The sequence below is a fragment of the Vollenhovia emeryi genome, unplaced genomic scaffold (assembly GCF_000949405.1).
Source record: "Vollenhovia emeryi isolate VEMERY1.0 unplaced genomic scaffold, V.emery_V1.0 DF939173.1, whole genome shotgun sequence".
NCBI classification, from domain to species: Eukaryota; Metazoa; Arthropoda; class Insecta; order Hymenoptera; family Formicidae; genus Vollenhovia; species Vollenhovia emeryi.
Genome location: NW_011967193.1, coordinates 142596 through 164434, shown reverse-complemented (window position 1 = coordinate 164434; position 21839 = coordinate 142596). Strand labels below are relative to the sequence as shown.

General features: G+C 41.2%; 1 protein-coding gene across 1 annotated transcript; it reads left to right on the top strand.

Annotated features, from left to right (window-relative positions):
* Positions 1-13103: 13103 nt before the first annotated feature.
* On the top strand, positions 13104-16673 carry LOC105563625 (natterin-3-like). The gene is made up of 4 exons (XM_012015356.1): positions 13104-13243; positions 14183-14382; positions 16047-16190; positions 16308-16673. Exons 1-4 carry the CDS (start codon positions 13237-13239, stop codon positions 16392-16394), a joined length of 438 nt encoding a protein of 145 aa, XP_011870746.1. The 5' UTR covers positions 13104-13236; the 3' UTR covers positions 16395-16673.
* The last annotated feature ends 5166 nt before the right edge of the window (positions 16674-21839 follow it).

The following is a 21839-nucleotide window of genomic DNA, read 5'->3' as shown; positions in this document are numbered from 1 at the left end:
TGAAAAATCTTTTTCTAATTAATGCTGGCATCAAAATATGTTACAATTAACTAATATTTCAACATTCTAATGTTACGATTTACTCACAGTTGCAATAAATTGCTACTTAATTGAATGCTGATCTAAAAAGCCGGGATATAATCGTAATTGGAGCCTGGCGACGATATCGTCGACGTATATCGTCGCGGTATTGCTACGATCTCTCGCCGCACGGAGAGAAATTCCAATTGCATCGCACCGCCGTCATACGGAACGGCGCGGTGCAACTGCACGCGCCTACTCGCGTCTGTACGTTCTCGGAGCTTCGAAGGAATCTGGTCCCGAGTCGGACGAGTGCAACGAGAGGTCGCCGAGGTCAAGGCAGGGAGGGCGTTCACCAGAATTATTCTCCCCTTTTCTTCCTCCTTCTCTTTTACTGCCTCCGCGCCGTCGTCCTCGGGCAGCGCGGCGTGCCTTCGCGCGCGTGTACAGCCTCTTTCATAGTCAATAAAATCCTCTCTCTTCCGACTAATGGAAAAACCTTGACAAAAAGGACCGTTTTTGCGATCGCATTTCCGCTAAAGAACGTTCCATTATGGCTGGGGAGTTAAACATTCTTTTAACTTCCAATATAATTTCTCTGTGTCCAATGTCGCTTGTCCTCCGTTTCTCGTTGGGCATTTCTAAAATTATTTTATATCCAGTATCAAATTGTATCTCTATACATTTTAAACTCTTTGAAATCAAATGCCTTGTTTCACGTTACTCAAATATTAGGCTTGTTTCCTGTTGCTACACTGGTGAACTAGCGCAACAAATTAGAGTAAGGCAAGTATAAATTTTCTCATTCTAGCTTACTGCACTAGTTCACCGGTGCAGGAACAGAAAACAAACCTATAACCTATTGAAGTGCATTTACCATATTCGCGATATATTTTAGTTGATATCATATTAATCCTTTTGTCAAAAAGTTATTCTCTTTGCTACTGAACGTTATGAGTCCGTTTCGTGATTACGTCGTCATTCAAGTTAGTAAATTGGGTTTGCCTCGGTAAACTACAGCGAACCGTCGTAACTCGGAACCATCGCAGGCATTAAACTTATTGTTTATCGACTCATTACCATCGTGACGGCTCGTGCATTAATCGACTTATCTTCCATAACTTTTAATTAGCCTCACGATTGTACGCTTTTGGCGATAGAACGCGTATCACCGTCGTATCATAATAGTGGAGAGGACGATAATGAAACTGTCATCGTGGATTTTCGGCAACAAAACGTTCGCCACGGCTCTTCGCAGTGCGTAGGACCACGAGCAGAAATAATATTTCGGGGAACAAATACACGCGATAGTTGCGTTCCTAATCAGCCGGACGGCGCATCGATTTAATTATCTAACCGTTCTCGGTCATGCTTTAATTATAATCGAGCAATATACGCGCGTTACGGCATCCGGAAATTAATATTCTCTGGATGCATTCTGTTATATAAATCTCTCTCTTTCTCTCTCTCTCTCTCCCGATCTCTCGCCCCTGTTCTCTTTGCATTTGCGCAATTTGCGCAAGGTGATACGCGTGGATTAGCTAATTAAATTTGCACCGTCCTGAAGTTTCCATGCGTGGATAAAATGCTTTTATAAATATTACTCTTGCACATAATTGATTAATATGACATTTGATTAAATATCTCGACGTTGCGCAATTTTAACAAGGGTCCTTCTCGGTATAGAGATTTAACTCTGTCTTAGATATTACCGCCATGAACGCAAGAGTTGTTATCGTAATTATGCGAGAATCCGTGATAATGCGTTCGTGGAAATACAAAATAAGTTAAACAGTCTCCTGTGGAGGTAACTATCCCTGTTGGGAACAGACGAAGAGATCCATTTTCGTAGGATGCGTTGGCTTGGCGCGAACCGGTTTTCTCAGTAGAATATTCCGGGATATTTCCTGGAAGGAAATTGCAGGATTCTAATTTGCTCGGCTGCAGGCCATTCCTATCGCGATGCAACTTTTCTTCGATCAAGAGTATGAGAGTACTTTTCACGGTAATAATTGCCTCTCCAATCCCTCCAACGCCCGCTCAATTTTTGTCTCGTAATCCTTTCTATATAAATGTCTGTTCTATATAACGAGCGATCTTTTCCGTTTCACCTTTTAACTACGTGACATATCGATCTTTTTATTTAATTCCATTGAAGTTTTGCGAAATAGTTTAGCGTTCAATTTTACAGAATATTATATTTGATGTGGTAATATTTCGAAAAATCGCCTTACGTAGACGCTTGTCGTATTTTTTAATAAAACATAATATTTTTAATGATTTCTTCGACTATTACATATCACTTAACTTAATTACAAAATTTTATCAATATATAAATTACGTACAAGAAATAATTAAATAATTTTCTCAGAAAATTAATCAATTATAATTAATATATAATTACAGAATTACAATGAAATCGTGCAAAATGGGTCATCGTTTTGCACAATGCACAATGCTAATCATAGCCATTACTGCTCAGTTATGCTTTTATCGTTCATTTAATAATTAATATAAGTATTTTATAATACAGACGATCTTAGGTCGTCTAATAAAACCGCTCAGTCGCGCAAATGAAATGGAGAACTACGCAAAGTACAATTTAAAATCTTTATCTTCAATAAAAAAAAAAGGCGGAAACGTCGATAGCATCTGGCTGAAAGAACGCGTTCCAATAACGGCTTGTATCTCCTCTCTTTACGGTGAAAAAACCTTTGAGAAGGAAGATGGCTTCGATGCGAGGCTACTTTTTATGCAAGATAGGTCGAAGTCGCCCATGTCGAGATGCCGCCGTGCGAAAATCCGTCGCTAAGGCAGTGGCAACGTAAATCTTCGACCGAGGGTAAATATCGAAAAGGCGATCAGAAAAAAAGAAAAATTCGCGTTATCGCGATAAAGCGTAGAGGAGCCCGGACGAATTTTTTATAAAAAAAAAATATTGTGTTCGATGTCAGTCACTTGTCGCCGTGGGGCTTGAGTGCCTTCCCCGCGTGCCAAAAATCTCATTAAAGCGGCTTACCTCCGTATGATATATGACGGAAACCTCGCATTCCCTCTCGATCGCAAATTCTTGGGAGGATTTGAAATTGAATTTCAGATTTTTCCTCTTAGCGCAAAATTTAATCCGGTCATACCTTTTTCCGCGAGACTTCCTCAGTCCCCGACGAATTTTTTAATCCTTTTAAGGCGCTCGCTCGTTCGAAAGTCGTCGTTACAATTAACGTAAGTAGATCGGTGCGATATAGTGACGAGGCGAAAGGAGCACGGCTACTTGCGCGCGTTACGTAAAGGAAGCGCGATGCGCACTGGCGAAGTATCCACCTGTAAAAAAGGAAGTAGGAAAAAAGAAACGATCGACCTGAAACGAAAGTGTCGGCCGTTGTAGCACTTTCTTCTTGCAGACTTCTCTTTCGGAAAGACAGAAGTTATCCGTAATGTCTGAAAAATTTTCGACATGTTTCACACTTTCGACATTGTTTTTAACTTCTTGTGTTCGACTGCCACCTTATTGAATAAAGTCTGAAGTGGACCGAAATATTTCGAATTATATAAGTGATTAAGAATATGATTTTATTTCGGATTGTGACCTCTATTAATTGTGCCTGAACAGATATTTTTGGAGAAAGTTACGCAATAATTCGGATTTAATCGATGTTATTATACATAGCTTTAAAAACTGTTAATTAATTCATTGTAATATAATATTGAACGTTGCGGTAATTACATCGTTTAACGACCGTAACAGCTCGCATTGTTAGCTCAACTACCGGAGTATTATAACTAATACAAGGAATATCCACTTTCTACAGTGACCTGAATCGCCGTTACCTTAGCAAGTAATAGATCCTTCAAATGCTGTCGATGACGCAAACTCACCCGCTTATTGTGTAGAATATTATACAGACTCTTTCAAAATCGGAGCAGTATAAGGAAAGAACGTTTTAAGCGTAATTAATAAACGACAGAATTAAAAAATATTAATTGCTCTTTGAACATTTAAGAAATAAATTTTTTATAAACGTTTATTATTAAATATGTTATATATTTAAAAAGAACTTGACTTTTGTATCTCTAATATAAACGATAAGTATATTTTTTAAATAATATTTTTATTTTATAATCATATTCTGATTTTTACATCGACAACAGTTAAATGAAGTAATGAAAAATGTTATTTTACATAGAATATATATGTATATTTTATATTATTATCCATTGAGAAGGTATTTTCTCTCTTGTTAGAATAAAGATGTCTATAAATGAAAAAGAAGTGTAAATCGCCGTAAATATCGAACGTGAAACGTTCGTAACTTTCGCGTCAATATTAGCGTTTTATTAGTATTGGACATGCGTAAATATCGATTCGATTCCGATGAACTTTAGTTAGACGCGGAGAAACTCAATTGAGAAACCTTCTTTCCCAAGATACAGTCGTTAGCGGAAGAGTAGGTTGCCTCGTAAAAATACGAAAGAAGATATTGCACTTCAGCATTGTCAATCTTGAAAGTGGTTCACATAGTTTGCACAACTGACGATCGTCATGGATATTATGGCCATTGTATCGAGAAGTCTTTGGCTCCGAAGTGAATTTTGTTCCGTTTCAACTTCTCATTGCACGGCATACGTGTATTATTGCCACGATTCATCTTTCATATTTTTCCTGTATTTTGAAAACACACATGTATGCAATGATTATAATTTTTACAAGCATAACAAAGTATTATCCCCATTATCTTTCACTTCATCACATCTTATAAAGATCTTATTGTAATTTTAGAAAATATATATCTCCCCCCATCGCACAGATTGATTATTTTTAACAAGGTACGTCGCTGTTTTAATGAGTAATTCTTTTCTATTTAATAAAAAGATAGTATTGATGACTATACGACACATATATAAACAAATTTCGCGAAATCAATGTATTGGACGTTTTTCCATATTTTGTGAGTGCGTTTAGAACGAATATTTTCTTTAAATGTGACACTCTCTCCTACTTTTTGCAATTGTCTGGTAAACAGGAAGAATATTATATCTCACAATGGGACAATCATCTCACGGTGAAATCACTTCCGCAGCAATTCAGGGAGGAAAACGACGCGGTTGAAGATCGGACTTGTCGACAAAACGACCGGAGTAATCTCAAGTAAATGCACATCGAGTCGGAAGACATAAAATCCAGTTAAAACCAAGCCAAACTGAAACTGGCGCGCCGCGTCTGATCATATTGTATCACGAAATACATTAAATGATAAATTACGCTGATTCATTAAATGATATCATAGCTTTTATAGACACGTTAGACTGCTTTTAAGCTACATAAACTACATTAAACGGTGGGCTTAAGCAAACAGAAGTTTAGTGACGACACACAAAAATAATTTTCAGCCATAATTCAACATCGATAAGTCATTACGAAGAAATTTAGAAAGAACAGTAAAAGTATCATTAAGGAAAAAATTGAAAGCAAAACATCTTTATAAGAGTAATCATTTAAAGCGAGAGGTAAACCGCTGGCCAAAATCATGTACACCAATGCTTACTAATGCCCAGTGGTCATTACTTAACTCTTGTTTTACCTTATTTTATCTTATATTATCTTTATAATGCCCCAGCATGGCCTAATGCCCAAAAAATACCTAGTAATGTCCAGTAATGCCACAAATCTGTACACCACAATGCCCTCAGCGGTTTACCCCTCGATTTAAAGTGAATAAATAAATAACTAAATTTCTACTGCACACTTAACAGAATTTTGATGTTGAAATAATTTCTCCTCCAACAATTTCTGCATTATTATTTATTATCGTTAATGAACTTATTCGAGTGCATAACTATGATTTACAAAATATGTAATGCCGAAATAAAACGAGGATATTATCTGCAAGCGCTCTGAAAATAACTATAATAGTACGTCGGGATCGTAGGAATTGCGGGATAAGGCATATCAGTGAAGTAGGAGCGGGTAAAGTGCAGTACGCGGGAGATGTACAGGGGGGTTAATGCATTTAGAATGGAACGTAAGCTCCGTGGAAGCTTTCGGTACAAAAGCTACCACGGACCTGGGCGAGAGAAAAGATGGTGCTTCGAGAAAGCTGGCTGTGACTAAACCTGGTTTAAATTCTCGTCTCGTAATCGCCTCGTCATGTATTCCTTCCTCTCTGATATCTAAATACGTCTTGTCGGATCATCTGTAATCACAACGTACAGTCGCTTCGAAGCTTAAATTACAGCACCTCTCGCGATCGGATACATCTGCAATTTATCGCTTAAATTGGAATCAATCTCTTTCCGATGTAGAGTTAATGCTCCATTTTGATCAGATATCGAAGATGGGTTGAATATTCTTTATATCGTTTAAATACGTCGATTGCATCAAACATTTATTATAGTTACTTCAAAAGAAGACCATAAAAATTTGTCACAACTTCTTTTATTAATACGACAATCACAAGGAAATTTAGAAAAATTAAAAGCTACACAGAAGGAGATTACCCTTTTATAATATAAATAATTTGTTAATATATTATTTTTATACGTATTAATGTAAAACAATACGGACTCACATGTTTTATTCATAGCGTTAATTTATGTGTATATAATGTATGTAATCGTTACAATACATAGAAGCCGTTCAATTACAATAAATAATTCCAACATTAATTGGTGGCTGTTATAAAGTTATTTATATTTTACGAGAATTATAAATGTGCCATTTCTCTTGAAAACGAGCCTCTGATTAGAATGTTGTTGCTAAGATGCGCGCAGTTAACGAGGCCGAGTGATAAGACGAAAATTGCGTCACAGACCGAGGACTTTATCCCGGTTCCGTTGCTGCGGGACCATAAAAAATAATCATCGTTCCGGTGTCGTGCACCTTCCTCGAAGTCTCGCTCGCTTACGCGTCGTTTTTTATCCTTCTAAGTTTATTCTATTGTTAGAGAGTGCACTTCGAGGCAACTGTACCAGAACGCCGGCGTCGGTTCTCCTCTTTGTCCGAGCTGATCCAAGAAACTTCGTGACCTGCCGTTATGCGCGATGAAACGTCGCTGCATTCGCGGAAAAGTGTATACCGTAATGCAGGTCGTCGAGTTTTTCCATCACTTTAATTTTATAAGCGAGCGCGTATCGGAAAATGTTGCGAGGCGTCAGTTTTCTCGTTCGTCCTTGACCCGCAGTCGTCGTGGATCTCTGATTTCACCTGAAGGATTGTGAAACGAAACGGAGCAACGCAGGCAAATTATATGCAGTTTAACGATGATAAATAATGGATTTTAATTGTTTATAGAAACAATAAAATCTAGCGAGATACGGTGATAATGAATAACGAATTTGGAATTGTTTCGAATAAAGTTCGGTGAAATTACCGGTACAATAGTGATAAGAAGACAGATATTAAACGCGATCGAGAAAAAGTCACTTATTTTGTTATTTTTAATTAATTGAGATTAGATTTATAGAGAAGGTGCATACTCGGGTACTTGAGAAGCAAATATTGTAGAATTCAACAGTACAGTAACGAAGCAAAACACATTCTCGCAAACATCGTGCAACTTTATCCGGCTGACAAGTGAGAGCATTTATGGTTGATGCGTGCGCAAGTAGTAAGTTCCGCGATCTAGTCAGACCGTCTGCAGCGAAGAACGAGACCTCTCGCGTGTTTCAAAAAAGCATGCCCGCCCGATTATATTATATCTTTCAAGGATATTAATTTCCAGCCACCTACTCTCAGCTCAGAAATAAATTGGATACGTTCGTTACCTCTAAACGTTTGAACATCAATGGTAGCGTAATGGTCTGAAGAAAAAGGAAAGCGAGGAACAATAATAGCGGAACAATAGCACATTGTGATAGTACAACGTGTTGGCAAACGATTGGAATAGCTACGAGATGTGTGCTGGTGTATCCCGAGCTCGTGCCGCGAATCTCAAGGTGAGGCTCACTTAAGCGCAAGGAAATGAGACGCGAACTCGTCGTAATTAAGAACCGGCGCGAGAAGCGCGCGGAGAACGGAGGACGGAGGAAACGGTTAAGGGATATAGGTCCAGGGGCGTGGAGGTAGGGGGTCGCGTCGGCCGACTGGAAGTTTAACGAACTCGAACAAAGAGAAAGAGCCTTCAGCAACGAGGGACGAGGATTGACGAATGGGATGCTGCTGGCGCTAGCTCTGCCTCCGCCAGGTTAGAGCGGAGGGTGCGCACGTACATTTTCTCTCTCATTCCCGCGTCCTCTCTTTTCAACCCTCTCCCTCTCTCCCCCTCTCGCCCTCGCCCCCCTTTCTCGCGCTTTCTCTTTCTCTCCCTCTCCGCTTTAGCCATCACGGAATAGCGGCGAGCCCCCGTGTATTACGAGCCAGCCACCCCCATAACACTACCCCTTGGTGCTGTATCGATCCATCGCGGTGCCGGCTTCGAGCTCTCCCTCCACAGCCAACGCCGGAGACTTCGGCGTTGTGCGACGCGACGCGACGCGACGCGACGCGTCGCGTGGCGGGATTGCTTGAACAAAGGAAACGCGACGCTGCTGTGGAACCTTTGCGGCGTTTCTTTGTTTCCTGTCGACAGAATTCGCCGGGACTCGCGTCTTTCTCGGTCGTTGCGTATTCGCCGAGCGAAAAATCGCAGAATGATTCCAAGCTGCACCGGTCTTCTCGAAACTCGACTGCTCTACTACATGAAATTAGAACTGTTAATGCGCAACGAGAATTTTTCATTAATGGTTTTTGACTTCAACTACATTAGATAACCCGGCGGTATTCAGGAATTGTCGGCTATTGTGCCACCTCAGTTGGCTCAGCCAACAGCTCGAGCTTGGCTGGCCTTTGTTAGCCTTTCGCCGCTAAAATAACATTCGCCGAGGAATTACTGGCTAACTCGGAATTCTTAATGATAATTTTACAATTGTAAGTGATAATAAAAGCTGTTGGAAGAAAATTGCGCTTGGAAGCTGTCGGAGATTTCAGGATTTCGAAACCAGTTGATATCAATATAAACAGAGATCGAGCAAGATCGGCTGCCCGAATGAAGTTAATAAGTTTCAATGGGAAATACATTTCCGCAAGACGTACGCACTTCATGTTTTATACATCATAATCGAGGAGCAGATAGAAGAACTCATTCAGCGATATATAAACAGACGTCTAATTTAAACATAGCATCGAGTAGCATTACTGAAGTTTCGACTTCATCCTTTCTGTCTCGAGTAGTCTCTAGATATATGCTAACGAATTTCGATCAACTTTTACATTTAATTCAAAGTACACAGTCATGTTTCTGTTCTGTTCGTATATTAAAGAGCCTCCATTACAGAGGATCTCTGTCGCGGTACGAATAAAGAGACCACCGAGCGGAGAGACGCATACTTGGTTCAATCCTCTTTGTTTGTCGTCCTCAAGAAAGTCTCGCGATTTATTCCCCCGACTCTGTATGACAAAAGCTAGCACGTCTCGAGCTTCCATTCGAGATCCAAACGATTTTTGTAGCATCAATTTATTCCAAGATTATTCTAATTATTGTGTAATTATCAATTCAATATTCTAATTATCTTGCGATTGTTTTGATTATTGATATTTCACGCGCGAGCAATCGTCGAATCAAGCTTGTTATTCATCCGCAAAATCTGCGATCTTTAAAGAAAAGTTTCATACGCCGAAAAAGAAAATTTTCGCGCACATATCATGATTTGGTAAAAATATTTTTCTACACCAACTGTAAATTTCTAAACCACAGCAAACGGTTTGCTGTCGCACCTAATACAATAGGCAAAGTATTAGCTGTCACAGCTAAATATCAGCTGTCCATATTTTACAACTGAACAGCTACATTTTTTCCCCCGTGAAGGATGTGCAAAAGTGTAAAGTACATTCGAGGTATCCAGTTAGACGTGTGACGTCATCACACCTAACACATGAACGTTTAAAGCTCGCGCCTTAAACAGGTCGGGGGATCGCACACTTGGCACGTTAACATGGCATTACTCATGGAGGTGTAGGTTGAATGCAACGTGAGCGCGATACGGAATAAGCGCGGGTATCGCGCGCGCTCGGCCCGACGTTTTGTCGAGCGAGACAAATGGATCCTTTTGGAACATTGACTACCGGCAACGTATTTGCCAGCCGCCACTCCGCCGACGGAATTGTTTTGTCGGCTTAAAGCGCCGGCCAGGGTGTTTTGTTCGGTTCAGCGGCTCAAGCGTTTCCCTTGTTCCGCGCCTGCCACCGCGGAACCTACCCCGGCGCTGTGCGTCCGCCGCGCCGTGCGTACGGGCACTTCCGCTTGAATCCTGCGATTTAACGTCCGTTAGAAAGGAAGGCGTGCTCGTTAAGTGTTAAGCGAAATTAACCCAATTCTGACGTCGCGCGAGCCGAAGAAAGGGGGTGTCGCGCCACGAAAAGTGTTTCGCGGATGACGACAGCGATTTCCAAGGGGGTAACCAACTTGATGTAATCATGAGACAGTGTCCTAAGTCATTATGAAATCCTTACGAAATCCCCGTGTAATCGTTTTGTCTTAATTTCCAACTTTCTTCACTTGTTAGACACTAAACATCAAATTTGAACATTTTCTCAGCTTGCTCTTGTTTTCCATAAAAAAATTTACTTCTTTCAGTGAATATCCAAATATATATCATAGTTGACGCCTATAAGCGCATATTCTTTACGAAAGAAGACTGAAGTAGTTGCTATTAGAGCAACAGTGAATTGAAACGTTGATACACCTTTGCGCGCAAATTTGTAACAATAAACAATAAATACAAATACCAAATTACTTTTCGTTAAGACCACGGTTAGACTAGTGGGAAAAGTGGGAAGCAAGGAAACACGTGACCGAATACCAGAATCTTAACTGAAATTACCTCTACAAGCAAATACTTCTTAGTGAAATAAGAAAGATATATTTTGAGGAAATCCAACAGCTCTTCGAAGTTTAACAACGTTACATATTTTTAAACGTGCATATAAGAAAATTATTTGCAATTAGATAAGATTATTTGTAATCGGATGAAATCGTATGAAATCAAATTAAATCGTGTAATCGGTGGGACAACATTTTAGCCAGTGATTACCCCCTTGGCGATTTCTCTTGAAATAGCTCTAGTAATTGGAACCTAATGCAAATATCGCTCGCTAAACATGTAACCATTTCTGTGTACATCATTCTACATTTTGAAAGTGTTTTTACGCGGATCCGTTATATCTCTAGAGATTTGTACTGTTATATTTGTATACGTGTTTATATAGAATTTATATTTGCATATTCACACACGTATCTTTTACCGATGTTTATAAAGGACTGTCCTCGTCCCGGAATATAAAATCTCTCGCTGTTTGATTTATATCCATATAATAAATTTTTTTTTATTAGAACAACTACTTTAGTGTATATTGACAATCGCCATAGAGAATTTTCAAATAGCTCGAACGAATGCCGCAATATCTTTCCTGTCATGTCAATAGCATTGGGCAAATAGCGCCGTGATTCCGATATTTTATGTCAGTCTTTGGTTACACAGGGTATATATATATGTATGGATGTATATACAATATATGGTGTATATATATGTATATCGGAAAAAGGAAAGAAAGAAAAGGGACGATCAGCGCGAGCGAAAGCGTTATTCACAAAGGGACGAGGGAGTATATCCAAGAGATAGCACTCGCCTTAGCAGATCCATTAAAGCACCCTCACCGAGCTTAAATCACCCTTCTGTGTAACGTTCTTGCATATAAGAGCGCGGCGAAGGACGCTCCTATTTCATCTCGTTCGATTAAATGTCTCGAATTTCGCCAATCATAGTCCAACACAGCCGAGCGCAGCCTCAGATCGCGCGACGAATTTCGAGCGAGACTCCGGGCGGAATTTTTCAACGAGACCGATGATCAGATGCCCGCCTCATTTTTACGCCTGAGGCGGCAGGCCCGTTGTACGTCTCATTAAACGAACAGACCGCCTCTGCTCTAAACGCATTATTTGCGGCACAATTAACTACGAATCAGCGATTAGAGGAAGAGCGGACGATTCTGGCGAAAGAAGCTTTTACCTTGCTAACTTTATCGGCGATTTTAACGGAAACAAGCGATCGCTTTTCCGATGCGCCATATACTTGAGATAAATCTTTGCTTGACGCTCGCATTTCTTTCTCATTACGTAATTCGCGCCTCGGAGTACGACTCTTGACGATAATGAGCGAACGAGTCGCGCGCGCGACTACGGTCGCCCGGAGCGCGACTCGCGAGTCGCGTATTTCTGCACGGCACAGCGATACGACGTCAGAGATGGGGGCTTCTCTTCGCTCGAGCGACGAGCGCGGCAAATCGCTCGTTTCCTGCCGCGCACGAACGAGAAAGTTCATTCCTCCGCCGCCGTGCATTCCTCGCGAGGCACAACGGCGACGTTTACAGCCACGGGAAAATAACGGGTCTGCTCCGCCTGAGACTTTGCCCGCGATCTGAGCTTTGTCCCCACCCCCCCTCCCTCGCGCTTTATCTCTCTGTCTCTCTGCCTTTCTCTAGTACGAATTTGCACAAATCGTGAGATAACGTTTCACAAATTTTTTCCATCGGCGATGGATAAAATGCGATCGCTAAGCTTGTATCGTGTACCGACAAATCGCTCTCTGCTCTGAATATCTAGTTTCCATTTCGTGTATCAGGATTTTAATAGGGCTATGCATTTCATTGTTAAAAACGGATGTGTTCGTACACAGTCGAATAAACCAAATATACTTCGCCTTTCGATTACTTTATTTGTTCTCGATGACGCACACGATTGCTATATCGGATCGATTATTACGAATTTGTCTTATCTCGCACGTAATGATTAATGCATTGCGTACACTGTGACTGGATCTGTTTACAATGTAGTTCACTTTTCGTCGCAACCGCGAGGTTACAATAAAAATTGTAGCAATGACATTATTACGGGTACGGAATCACGTCGCGTGATGTGGCGAATGAATAGCAAAGTGTGGCCCATGTGTTTGAACATGACATTTTGCGTGCCATATGCGCTCCGTGTAACATGCGTTTGCGTGCTGATAAGATTGATAAGGTATCTAATGGTGGGGTTGCGGTCTGAGCTCGTTTACGCCCAAAGTATCGGCACGTTCAGTGATAATTCTCACTTAAACGTATCGCCACGTATACCGTCACTCGCTCTATTTAATTATTCGTCATAGCGTGACAGCGCGACAGCGTGTTTCGATCAAGGAACAATAATGCCTGGTAAGCAGTGACATTGAGTACCATAAAGTTTAGAAATAAAAACGGGTGAAGGTATTATATAGTAAATGATCAAATTACGAAGCAAGTGTAAAGTTCGCTTTATTTTTATCTTGACATACAATTTCAGAAGTAGAGAAAAAGAATTCTACATTTTTTGGTGATCTGTTAAAATAATAAATATATGGTGATTTAACAATTATTTCAATAAGTATTAAACTATTTATTGCTTGTCAAACGTTCGCTTTATCAGGTTCAATTTTCTGGATGAACATTCAGAGGTCTGTCGTAACTTTATAATTAAATTACAACAGTAGTTTTAATACAATCGTACACGGAGAGAACTATTTTAAAATTTACCCTGAAAATCATATAATCATGGGACAACATGGCGTTTTGAAACTTTATGAGAGTTTTTGAAATTTTACCGTGCACTTTACTAGTAAAATGTATGGTGAAATTTAATAAAACTCGTAAAACTATTCGAAATGCCATGTTGTTCCACGATTGCACGATTTTCAGGATAAATTTTGGAAAAAAAATCTCTCCGTGTAGGTCTCTTTTATTCGTTACTTATAAAAATATTACAAGTGTATTTCGACAAATATAATAAGCCAACGTGGAAGTGACTTATCTAATCGTTATCAAAAAAACTTTCCTTCTTACAGTAGAAAATATAATGAACGCCCGCTTAATGTTACTGTAACGGCGGTTAGCGATCACTTACTTATTTCGTTATCTCAATTTTTTCTTTTCGCGATAAGGAATATAATAAAGTCCACTTAATAACCACCGTAACGGCGTTAACGATTACTCACCTATTTGATTACTTATAAGAGGTAGTCGATACGATAAAAAGTGGCGCGATAAAGTGTCGGCCGAAATGTCGACTGTAGCGATTTCGAGGCAGCATCGCGGATTATTCGATGATATTCGTTCCAGGATATAGATGGGCCAGATGGCCGGTACCTTACGGCGACCGTCACATGTTGATCTCCATCGGCAGGGACCTGGACGGCATGAATCTCGTCGTAGGTCGTGCCGGGCACATGGGCGAAATGATGCCGGCGAAAGTGAAACCGGATCACAGTGTCGCCTACGTGTCTTACGCAGGTAGCGAGTATACGAAGCACGAGTTCGAGGTACGTCCAGTCGCGGGAAACAAGAGATTCTCTCCCCCCCCCCTCCCCCCCGATTCTCTTCGTTATTTCGCACGTCGACACCGAGCCGGAATTTTCGAGCAAAATTCTGTTTCCAATTACGTGACATGAGGCTCCAATTACGCGCCGCTGTCGATCGCACGCCATCAATCGCGTGTTAATTATTTTCATTTAGTTGTCTCCTACGCTCTCGTAATTTTAATCAATCTGTAATTACGTAACGCGCGCTGCATTTTTACGCGTCCCGCACCTCCGTACAGGTAGTTACGGGGGCATTGGTTTCATAACTGCCGCTGTTCCTCCTTTCCTTAATAAGCGAGTTAAAGCGTTCGCGTAAACCCTTACGTAACTTAGCGCGCGCGCGCCGCCTCTATCTCTATATCCCTGGCGCATCTCGTTTAGACGGCGAAGATAAGATTACGACTGCGCGATCGACCGAGGTGCGCCGGTCGCGGATATTTGCGCGGCGATATTCCAGAAACGATCGGGCGCGTTTTATCGCTCCGACAAATCCTCTCCCTTCCTGTTACCCTTCATCTTCGCGTTATCTTTCCCTTCCTCGACGAAGTCATAACGAACCCGAGGCGTCTTGTACGCGAACGAATCGACGTGTCATTTAATTCATAATCTCCGATTATCAGCTTTCGATTGCGACTTTGACCCGATTTGCAATTCGCACTCCCTTTTTAGAATTAATTTTTTCAAATTCATTTTCCTAATTTGTGATATTGAAATTGCCCTTTTAATTCCACTTATTTACCTTAAAAAATTTTCAATTCATTCATAATTTACTCCCCTGTCTTAGTTTTATTGATTTTAATTTACGGTCTACACCTTAAATACTCGGAACAATCAATTGAGTGAAAAGTTTAAAGGATATTAGTTAATCTGTAACATTTAAATTGCATTTAAAAATAATAATCCCCAATATTCATGATCATAGGACATGTATCATTCTTCATCAAAATAGCGTAATTAAATTCGTTGCGTCAAATTTGACTCAACGATGAGTCGCCAAGCTCCTCCTCAATATGTCGTCCATTTAACTAAACAATGTGGAAACTACATCAGGTAGCAGACATAGTTGTTTTTTAATTACACTTTTATTAAGATAATAAATTTTGACGCACGCGGTAGTTAAATATAACGAACGACTCGTCAAATAGACGCGTGCAGCGGCGACTCATCAGCGAGTAAACTTTAACACTATTGATTCAACAGTGCGAGGGTAACCGTCGACAACTCTCCCTAAAGGCCTGTGTCCACGATGCTAGGACTTGGACCAAGGCCTTAAGATGTCGGGAAAACGAAAGCGCGAGAATAGCGAAGGCGCAACGAGACATAACGGTCTAGTATTGATCGGGAGATTCGACGCGTTACTCAAGCACATCCCTTCGATCCCGCATTAAGCGGACCCTCTGTTTGCCTTACGGTCGCGCACTCGATCGCGCTCCGAATCAATTTCTTCTCGGCTCGACTTACACAGCCGCGCGATCGCCCCTGCGGGTTTAATCTACTTCTGCGTCGGGTGGGGCCGGAAGAAAGCGCCAAGTACGCCGCTACGTCGGCCGGATGCGAGACCCCTTTACGCCCTCCCCGTCGCGGGGTCCAGGTGAATGTGGTTCGAAACAAGCTGGCTCTCGTAGGTATTGATGCCCGCCCATTTCAACTGGATCCGATCGGGTCACGGTCACGTACCGGAACACGCGGTGGAGGCCGGGATGACCACGACCGGGGAAGTGCTCTACGTCGGCCGTACTTTTCACAACGGCGTAGTCACCGTAGGAAAGGTACGCTGGCAACCGGAACGGTTGTTTGACCTGCTCGTCCGCTCGTTAACTTTAGCGAGACTGCACTCGCGCGCACGATCGGGCACATTAATATGTACTTTATCTATTGTTTGGCAGGTCCATAGAAGTCACGGTGTTATGTACATACCGTTCGACGGGAAGGAAATCCCATACAGGGAGTACGAAGTCCTGGTGCAATGTTAAACCTTATCTACGAGCGCCGTTGCGTTAACATCGTCGCAAAATATTTTTATCTGAAACTGCCGGGATTGACAAGTAACGGATGGCTTATCGTTGCGGGAAAGAGTATTTTTACGCAAATGTGTTTGTTGTAGGATTAAACACATTTTACGTGTTAACAGGAGACAAATACGTACGATTGGAACATCTTGTCTAACGCTGTGTTATTTTGTTTTATATTTATTTGTATATACTTTTGTGAAATAAAACATTAACGCACAGTGTACCGCAAATTGCAAATAACATTTCGAGTCATATCGCCACGTCTATTTATGTGAGGTTTCCCCGAGTTGAAGTTAGATTAAAATGTTGCAAAGCTGGCGGCGGAGAGTCGCGAGTTCTTATCTACCCTCGTTTATAAGTTCTATTAGTATGCAGAGAAAGTAATTTATCGACGCTTAAGTTAAGGTGGAAGGAAAGGGCATAACGGACCACGTCGACTACCGGCGTCGCCGTTTCCACCCTCCCTTGTAGTTTTCGATTGTAATTACGGTCCAAACGCGATTCGTCATGTCACTCTCGGTTTTACTTTTTGCGCTGACGACGCACGAGCATCGAATGATTCAGCGATACGTAAAAGCGTGAGTCAGAAAATATCGTCGTTCCCGCTGGAACTTCACTACTTTACGTTCTGTAATTTTCGTGGTAAGTGAAGACATCGTAAATGTTAACATCAAGTAAACTTCTGACATTTTATCTACAAGGTAAGATAGTGAAGCTTGCGAAAGCTCGAAATAGGAAATAAATATTAAGGGAATAATTATATAACTGATACAAGTAACTGGTACTGTTTATTACGTCATACGTTGGTAAACCATAATACACTGAAAATACAGAGCAGCTCATGGAAAAGTAACTTGGTCTTGGAGTCAACGCTAACAAGAATTTTACCGACAAAAAGTTATATTTCTGGTAAAAACTTTTCGCCGAAATATTTATGTGCGTTATTGAGGAAGATGCTTTTCGACGATTCTCACTTAATGCAACAAAACAGTTTATCACGCGGGAAACAATATTTATATTACTATTTTATTTCTATAAAAGCAGATCCGTTAACGCGAAAACCGAGGTACTTTCTCTTAAACCTCTACAACTGCCATGGAGCAGCTCGAGTCAATTACCATACGCATTTACTTAATCACGGGGTTGAGTTACAGACGCACAGTGGCTCCCTGTTTTCTCATCGGTGGCGATTCAATTTTCACGCTTCTCGACTGAGGTCCGCGTTCGAGATAAATCCCAGATGCAAATAAATGTTGCCGACCGCGCGAGGGAGACTGAATTTGAAATGTAAGCCGCGCCGCGCCGCGACGCAACCAGTGGTCGTTTTCTGCCGCTACACCCGATAGGTGCCGAGCACGTGGCCGTTGCGGCATTATATTCCCATGGCTGGCACGTGGCCGTTCGCTCCTTCGTTTCCACCTCCTGCTTCTCCCCTTCTACTTCCCTCCTCGTCCAGCTCATTATTCTGGGCCTCGAAACGGAATTGTCAAGGGGGATTGCGCTATTTAATATTTTGATCGAGGAAAAGCGCGCGTCTGCACGAGGACAGGGGACGGGAGGAGGAAGAGGCTTGCCCACGTGCGACCGATCGTCCCCCTTTGATTAATTTCGGCTCGGATCGACTGGCATGAACGAGTACGAGGCTCGACAAAGGAGCCCGGGGGCGAGCACGAGCGAGGAGGGGCCAAATAAAAAAAAATGGCAACAGCTGGCAGCGGGACCAGAATCAGGCGGACAATGCTGCTTAGGTCGAGGGTGAGCCACCCCTCTCATCGCCGAGTCGCCGACGCGAGTCGATTGACACGCGCGCGATCATCCTCGCGTAGTATGCGCGTTACGCCATAATCGACGTTATGGATGCGCGAAAGGGGAGCGACGTTTATTAGGCCGAAGGGGTGAAACTGGTTCGACCGGAGAGAATTTCCAATCATGAGAATGATACGAGATTATTCTTAGCGCGAGATTCCAACTCCGGATAATCTCCAGGAACAATTAATTAGAGAAGATGACGTTTTCGATCGGATCTCGGTGGTCTAACAACATTTCCGGTGAATTTTGTATACTTATTTCCCAACTCCAATGTTTGTCTTAAAATATAGCTTTTTGTTGGGACAGTAATGCTTAAGTTCATGGAATTTCTCGGTGCTAACAAGCATCCTATTTAAATCGCTACGAAGAATAAATTTATTGAATTTATTGGCTCACCGAAAAGCTGTGTTTTAAGATCGACAAATAATCGGCGTGCAGTTTACTGATCGTGGGTTAGGGTCAGTTTCACAAACGGTTAATATCCATAGTAATAAATAGGGGAGGTAGGCACTAAGGCTCGGTTTCACCGACGTCGCTTAACTTCAAGCTTAGCTTAATTCGTTCTTCGTGTCGTTCCCACTGTTACTCTAGAAAGAGACAAACGTGAATTAAACTAAGATTAAAGTTAAGCAACGTTTGGTGAAATTGGACCTACATAAGACGCGCCACTTCTTAATTTTCGACGAGAAAAATAACGGGTTAGGACTCGGCCAGGACTCGAACCTGGGACCTTCCGCTTGCCGGGCGAATCCTCTTCCAACTGAGCTATCCAGGTCCACGCTCGAAATCCTTCGCGCTCACCTACTTTATTTTATTGAATAATGTAGGAATAGTACTAGCGCGACCCCAGAGCGATGCGTGGCAGCTCACTCAATGGTTTGGTAGAGCATCGTATGGATGCAAAGTGGCCACACCCCCGAAGACCCCTCTAGCAAATCAACAAATTCCCTACCGTTACCCTGTCTGGACGACAGATTAATTGCTAACCGAAGGTTAATTGATTCTCTGTTTCTTCTTAAATAATAGGATGGGAAAAGATAGGGAGTCTACTGAACTCTGTTAACAGTTAACCGACGTTTGTGAAACTAGCCTTTAGAAAACGGAGTACGCAAAATTCACACAGAAGTATTATTGTTAGGCTAGCAAAACCGAAAATGGCATCTCCTGTAATTAATCATTAAATTCATATCGGTCCTTGTTCCGCGTATTATTAATCTCCAAGAAATTTGGTGGCGCGGTCTCCTTAAACGAGAACTCGGCCAAACGTCATTTCGCGCGGCTGTCGTTCTTACAAGTTTGATACGAAACACTTTTTCAAGGAACACCGTATATCTATATTTGGATTTACAAATATTGGTAAATCGTCGAGACCACATTCCCGAGATAAAAAGCTCCTTTCTCCAAGTTTACCTTTTGCGTTATCGCATCGGTTTTCGCGATATCGATAGGTGGATGTAAGTGAATAGTGACTTATATCGCGAAATAAAAGACCCCATGCCGATCGTTTTCACGTCTGTCTGCAATTTTCATCGTTTCCTCTATCGTACCTTCTTCGCGCTTGGTTGGGTCCTTTCCTCCTCCTTTTTCTTCTTTTTTTTAACTCGCGTCTATGGCTCGGACATCGCGGGCGCTCGCGTATCGTCGATATACCGACTCGATAAATCCACGCTTATTGCGGTTTACGTCAATCGTATCGGTCGTCACATCGTCGAAGCGCAACAAGGGAAAACTCGTTATAGAAATATCCACTCATAATATTGCTGTTGTTCAACGTGAAATTTTCACCGATATTTCTCCTTACAATTTATGTCTTCGATCTATTTTCAGAACGTGTATGTTTCACGGACCATTTTACATGAAAGTACAAATACCTCAGAAAGGATTTCTGTTACCGAGACAAAAATATTCTTGACACGTTTATATTTCTCACAACCTCATTTAGTATAAAAATAGGACAGTATCAAAATAAATTCAATAATGCTTATTCTCCTCTATCGAATTAGAAAGTATCGACTTACTATATTGAGACAAGAGTAACTTATATAAATGCACGTTTATATATTCTTGCGTTTAGAATAAATTTTCTCTCCATCGTACAACGCACGAAGTTGGCACCACGACATTCGACAAAAGACGATAACATGCTATCATTTTATTCTAGATTATATTATAGAATTTTTCATTTAAGATTAAAATATTCCTTTCTCTATAATAAATATGATCTAGGGAAAAAAGACAGTTAGCAAATCATTTTGGAGCCCACAATTAGTGATCGAATTATTATATTTGGATTGTTCGTAACTGTACTCTGAGAAAAATTATGACCGTTAATTTTTGTAATTAAGCAACTTAACATTTCGGTTAGTGCCTCTTAAGTGAAGATCATCTTCGCGTTACTGAATATCGACAGAACTAATTGAGAGAAATTATTAATATCACTTAAAAATCTTGGATATAAATAGACTAACTAGTTGCGATTTTTACTTACGCGAGGTAAAATTCGTAAAAGATTACGAACAATCCAAACAATTCGATTACTAATTGTGGACCCCCAAAATAGGTTGCTATCTTTTCTTTCCGAGAGTGATTGGCGCTTTATCGATCCTATTTTATGATATATTGAAGTGTAATAGCATTGGGTCCGGAAATTTTTTCAATGGGTGTAAAACAGGCCTGCTTTTCAGTCTATCAAATACAAATTGAATATACATTTCTATAATTTAAAAATCGATCGCTTCAAAGGAAACGGGATTGACGTATCGATGGGAACGGCGCGTTCAATTCGCATCGTGCTTCGTCGCCGCGGCACTCATTTCATTTAGGTAAACACGTTTTCTGGAAGCTGCACGGGTCACTCCACGAGTGACGAATCCATCTACGCATATGGCACGGTGGATACAGCAAGCAGAACCAGAATCGGGATCCGGGTTCGAGAGCGGCGAGGGAGAGAGGACAGCTGCTCCCCCCGCTGCGTCGGGAGCGCTGCGGCAGCTGCTGTTCCGTATTGAGGATCCACCGATTTCATGATAGGGCGAGTCTGTGACCGATACGTAAGTATGAAACTGCAATCGCGACTGGTTCCGACAATGCAAAAATCCCGTTTTATCGAGCGGAACGTCAAAGAAGTGATTCCTGTCTACCACTAGCGATTATATCATATTGTTTCCCCTCGTTCGCAAAATACATTGTTGTTGTTTCTTTACAATTCTTATTTCACTACACGCATTTTTTCTGCGCCTAGTCAGATCAGAGTTCCGCAGCCATTTTTCAAATATTTTATTAAGTGTTAGACGCGAGACACGTGTAACTTCTTTGCGTTTTTACAAATTTCTCAGCCTGATAACTGTCCAACGAAAATGACATTTAATTTAATAATTAAAACGAGGACTTTAGAACAGAAGAACAATGAAGGGGAATTTTTTTTATCGATCAAACTGATAAAAAATTATGTTTATTTTAGTCACGACGCCTTTATCGGGTCCTTTCCAAGTCTAATCTAAAATTGACTGATTATTTTAATTTATGCCGTAACAAAATGGGTTCATGAAAAGAACAATGTATCGAAGTTCAAGTCACATTGAGACGCATCTCGAGTAC

Excerpts from the sequence above, each read along its gene's own strand:
- LOC105563625 (XM_012015356.1), top strand. Across the intron at positions 14,383-16,046 it reads ATACGAAGCACGAGTTCGAG|GTATTGATGCCCGCCCATTT; the intron begins GTACGTCCAGTC and ends TGGCTCTCGTAG. Across the intron at positions 16,191-16,307 it reads GCGTAGTCACCGTAGGAAAG|GTCCATAGAAGTCACGGTGT; the intron begins GTACGCTGGCAA and ends ATTGTTTGGCAG.